The 5367-nt window shown below is 42.1% G+C and overlaps 1 protein-coding gene across 1 annotated transcript; it reads left to right on the top strand.

The window, feature by feature from the left end:
- The first annotated feature begins 305 nt into the window (after window positions 1–305).
- Window positions 306–3278, top strand: LOC120290791 (receptor-like protein EIX2). Its single transcript, XM_039307213.1, has one exon. The coding sequence runs from the start codon at window positions 306–308 to the stop codon at window positions 3276–3278; it is 2973 nt and encodes a 990-aa protein (XP_039163147.1).
- Window positions 3279–5367: the final 2089 nt, after the last annotated feature.

The raw sequence follows: 5367 nt of genomic DNA, 5'->3' as shown, positions 1-5367 counted from the left end.
ATATCATTTGACCAATTCTAACTTCTTGATTTGAATATTTGAAATATTGGTTAAAGAAGAAAGATTCAGAATAATTAGGAATAGAAAATTCTATTTAAGTATTTCATATCTTGATTTTTTGAAAAATATTTTTCTTAATTAATTCATTTTCTGTGAAACGTACGTCGGACGTTTCCCTTGTTTTCCACGAAATGGGCAGAAACCAAGAGAGCCGTCAAGATTTCTACTCCAAGAGAACCGTCGAGATTTCTAACTTGGGGTTGTGCATAAAAGTCCCTAAACATGTTAGATTTTGTTGAGTGAAGATGATCACCATGAAAGCTTTCTTTCTACTTCTTCCACTTCTTTCTCTCCCCTTGCTTTCACAGCTTCTTTCCCTTAAAGCCAATGGAATAAGCTCCAACACCACCAATTGCCCCGTAAAGGAAAGACGAGCCCTCTTGAAACTCAAAGCTGGTCTCAAAGACCCTTCCGGCTGGCTCTCTTCCTGGACTGGCCGCGATTGCTGCGAATGGGTTGGCGTGAGCTGTGACAACGACACGGGCCGTGTTGTGAAGTTGGATCTCAGAAGCCCCGACATATGCGATGACATTGTAGATGATGACAACGGTGCTCCTGAATCTGCACTAGAAGATTACAAGCCCATGTGTCTGAGCGGCCAAGTAAGTCCTTCCTTGCTTGCTTTGAAGTACTTGACTTACTTGGATCTGAGCCACAACAATTTCCAAGGCAATCCCATTCCCAGTTTCTTAGGCTCTCTCAAGACGCTGACCTATCTTAATCTCTCCCAAGCATCATTTGGTGGATTAGTCCCTCCCCAATTAGGGAATCTCTCGAACTTGCGCTATCTTGACCTCACTTTAAACTTTTATTCCCGTCAAGAGCTCCGAGTGTCGGATTTAAATTGGCTTTCTGGTCTCTCTTCTTTGAACTACCTTAACTTGGAAGGCGTCGATCTCCGGAAGGGATCTGCTCGTTGGCTGGAGAACGTTAACATGCTTCCTTCTCTGATGGAGTTGCACTTGGAGGACTGTCAGCTCTCTGAGTTCCCTGAATCTCTGTCGTTTGTGAACTTCACATCGCTTTCGGTTCTTGATCTCTCTTTTAACAACTTCAACTCCACAATGCCTCGGTGGGTTTTCAACATCACAACTCTTCTTGAGCTCACGCTCATGGATTCTGAACTCAAGGGCTCTATTCCCGCTGTTGCAGAGGGTGCGCTTTGCAAACTGCGAAAGATAATTTTGTCCTTAAATAGCTTGACAGGAAACATAAGCGAGCTTGCAGCGGGCTTGTCTGGGTGCATTAATAGCAACTTAGAGGAGCTAGATTTGTGGAGCAACAAGTTCAACGGTCCGTTGCCCGACTCTCTGGGATTGCACAGATATTTAAGACTTCTTCATCTCTCCCATAATTCCTTCTGGGGACCGATCCCGAGTTCTCTAGGAAATCTATCACGTTTGGTTGAGCTGGGCTTGTCCTTCAATAACATGAATGGTACCATACCAGAAAGCATTGGACGACTGTCGAAGCTGACCACTTTGGACCTATATTCGAATTCCTGGGAAGGTCTTGTCACGGAAAGTCATCTCCAGAATCTAAAAGAGTTGGAAATTCTCAAAATATCATCTCATTGGGCTAATTCACTGAAGTTCAGATCCACCCGTGGCTGGGTACCTGAGTTCAATTTAAGTTCCATCGCAATTAAGAATTGCCATTTGGGTCCGGAATTTCCCAAATGGCTGAAGAATCAGAAGAAACTGTCAAGCATAACCCTTTCAGGAGCTGCGATTTCGGGCACGGTGCCTGATTGGCTGTGGGAACTGTCTCGACAACTTTGGAAATTAGATCTTTCCCAAAATCGATTAGTCGGGAAACTTCCCAGACTCTTAGATTTTGGTTTTGAACCTATGGTCAACTTAGCTTCCAACCGGTTGGAAGGTTCATTTCCACTCTGGTCGAATGTGATTCAACTCTATTTGAAGAACAACTTCGTTTCAGGACCTATCCCAGCAAATGTCGACCGCCACATGTCAGCCTTAACGTACCTGGATGTGTCGAACAACTCACTCACCGGAGACCTACCTTCTTCAGTGAGCAGGCTGAAGAATCTGGTTTATCTCGATTTATCGAACAACGCTCTCACTGGAGATATTTATGCCGGGTGGATCGTTATGCCGAAACTGAAGTTCTTGGATCTTTCCAAGAACAATTTCTCCGGTCACATTCCCTGCCAAATGTGCTCGTTACTACCTCTCCTTGAATGGCTAAAGCTGAGCACCAACAATATTTCTGGAGAGTTACCCTCTTGCCCGTTAAATTGCACTTGCTTGTACACACTCGATCTAGGGAAAAACAGACTTCACGGGAGAATACCGCAGTGGACTGAAGAAAGCCTCAATACGTTATCCGAATTGATCCTCGAGTCCAATAGTTTCAGTGGAAGAATTCCTGAACAACTGTGCAACTCTCTGAACCTGCATGTCTTGGACCTCGCCAATAACGATTTGTTCGGATCAATTCCCAGATGTTTCGGCAATATGTCAGGGATGAAATCTTTACAGCTTTACTATCGGTTCCCCCCGGAATTCCGTAGTTTCTTCTCTAGAAAGATTGAGTTAATCATGAAGGGAAGGTCGATGGAGTATGACGAATTGATTCCGCTGGTGAACATGATAGACCTTTCAAGAAATAACCTCTCCGGGGAAATTCCTCCAGAGATATCAAATCTCTCAACATTGAGGGCACTGAATTTGTCGAACAACCAACTGACGGGAACCATACCGGGCAACATATCAGGGTTGAAACAGTTGGAAACTCTCGACCTCTCATCCAACCGCCTGTCAGGCCAAATTCCTCCCGGCATGTCTTCCATGACATTCTTGAACAGTTTGAACTTGTCACACAACAACTTGGACGGAGAAATTCCCAAAGGCAACCAGTTCACAACGTTCAATCCATCCAGCTTTGAGGGAAATTCGGGCCTCTGCGGGCTTCCGTTGTTGCGGAATTGCTCAACTCCAACGGGGCCGGACGCACAAGATCATGACAGTGAAGATAAAGGAAATGAGGAAGATCATCACGGACAATTATGGTTTTATGCAAGCATCGTACTGGGATTTCTGGTGGGATTCTGGTCTGTTTGCGGCACACTGGTGATAAAAAGTTCCTGGAGACAAGCTTATTTTAGATTGGCTGATAAGATGATGGACAAGATTTATTTGGCCGTCCAACTGAAAACAGCTCGTTTGCGGAGGAATTGGGAGAACAGAACCTGATGTTCTACTGAGGAGACAAGCAAGATGCTTCACTAGGTAAAAGAAGGCTTTTGAGTCAAGTTCTGCTTATATTTAAGGATATGGTCATTTTAAGTTTCGGCTAAAATACTACTAGCTTCTGTAAAACCCCTGCCCTTTGTCCCATCTTTCAACACACAACGTAGAGTAAATCATTCTCTTTCATGTACTGGATGGTCTAAGGTCCGAGGTCTATGGTTATAGATTTTAAACATTCGCACTCAAACTCCTACTGCGACCGAATCTGGCATTTCCTCCACGAGATTCAATCTCATGCGGTGACCTACAGGTAGAAACTACAAGAAGGAAACATTCTAGCAACCTACATGCAGCCAAAACAGTTCGCCTTTGGCTTCAAAGGGGTACGATGTTTTTTGTCAGGAAAAGAGCCTAGCGACTACTTGGCAAAGACATGCAAAACCCTTTTAGAGTAAATGGTAATAAGACATGATATTTCTCTAAGGAACTTGCATATAACAGTCTACTGAATTTACTGCGTCCCACCATAACGGCAATCAAGGCATCAAGTGAACTGCACCATGTACATCATTTTAACATGGATGCACGAGCAAATATCAAAAGGAGAGGGCAATTGTGGGCACTCACAAGCAAGCAAACAGATGAAGCTACCAATTAAAAATGACTAAGTAGTCAATTTGATGCCAGTGAGTACCATAAAACTGAACCTGGGAAAGGTCTTGGAAGTTCTTAGAGAAGATTATTGAGTGGATGTCATTTACTAATGATCTCTTGTAGCACGTGAAGAAAGAGAATTATGTGTTGGTATGGGATATTTAGGACATTAATGATAACCATTCTATTTTTCTATTTCTTTTTTTTTTTCCCCAGAATAAGTTTGAAATAGAAATCTGTTTGGTAACGCAATTTCATTTTTCTATTTTTGGAACATATTTCTACTCTAGAAATAGATTTGGACTAGAATCATAAGTTAATTTTTTTAATTTTTCTATTTCTAGAACAAAAATGAAAAATAAAAACTCTTTTCATTGTTCTTTTCATTGTTCACTCTCGTCATCGTCCGCCACCCACCCGTCGCCCGTGGAACAACGAATGCTCACCGTCAATCACTGGACACTGGCCACCTGCTGCTAGTCCCCATTGTCGGCCACTGCTGCCGGTCGCCCACCGCCCACCGGACGCCGAGATGCCTCCCACCATCACTTGAGAGGAAGAAATTTTATATCATTACTAAGCGAATTTCTACTTCAAGAACATAAATTTTATAAGGTTGTCAAATACATATTTTTGTTCAAAAACTTATCCGGAGAGTAGAAATAGAAAAATCCATTTCTAACCAGAGAATAGAATGGTTATTATTCGTGCCCTTATTTACTAGCACAAATCATTCATTATTTTTGTCAACAAAAAGAGCCTCCCATTAAGAGTAAGAGCAGCAAAGATGTTAGCATCTGAACCGAATTCGGACATTACCGTTGATTTCAAATGCAACTGCCAATCTTCAATGTCCGACCTTGTACCTGATGCCAGGAAAGTGTGATCATGATTCTTCAAGGCATCTGTGCTCATATCTAGAGTATTTCCTTCTTCATCTGCCAAATAGAAAAATAGATCCGAATTTTCCAAATTTCTTCATCCGGAGTAGATCTGTGAATAGACAAAATGTCAACAACAAAGATTAGATGGAAGAGCAAAGAAGGATTCTCTCTGTTGGGCCAACCAGACTGTTTATCCATGACAAGCCAACATGCTGCTATTGAAAAACTGATCAACGCAATTGACTTAGACTAATTTTCTCCAAGATTCAGGAGTCACACAAAAATGCAGGCTTCTAAGAAATAGCTAAATCATATGCTCCACTAAAGTAATCAACGTATTAGGAAAATTTAAAGCAACAAACTTAACAAACAAAAACTTTAGACAACTAGGATAGGATCTGCAAATCACCTAACCACTATTTTCACTGAGGAACTTAAGGCCTTTTCAATCACTCCTCTCAAACCTTCTCCTTCATTCAAATCAACGGATTACAAAATGGTATGCACATGCATTATGTTTCATATGCTGTTACAAAGGCATGTGAATGATAAGG

The sequence above is a fragment of the Eucalyptus grandis genome, chromosome 2 (assembly GCF_016545825.1).
Source record: "Eucalyptus grandis isolate ANBG69807.140 chromosome 2, ASM1654582v1, whole genome shotgun sequence".
NCBI classification, from domain to species: Eukaryota; Viridiplantae; Streptophyta; class Magnoliopsida; order Myrtales; family Myrtaceae; genus Eucalyptus; species Eucalyptus grandis.
This window is presented reverse-complemented; position numbering and strand designations above follow the sequence as displayed.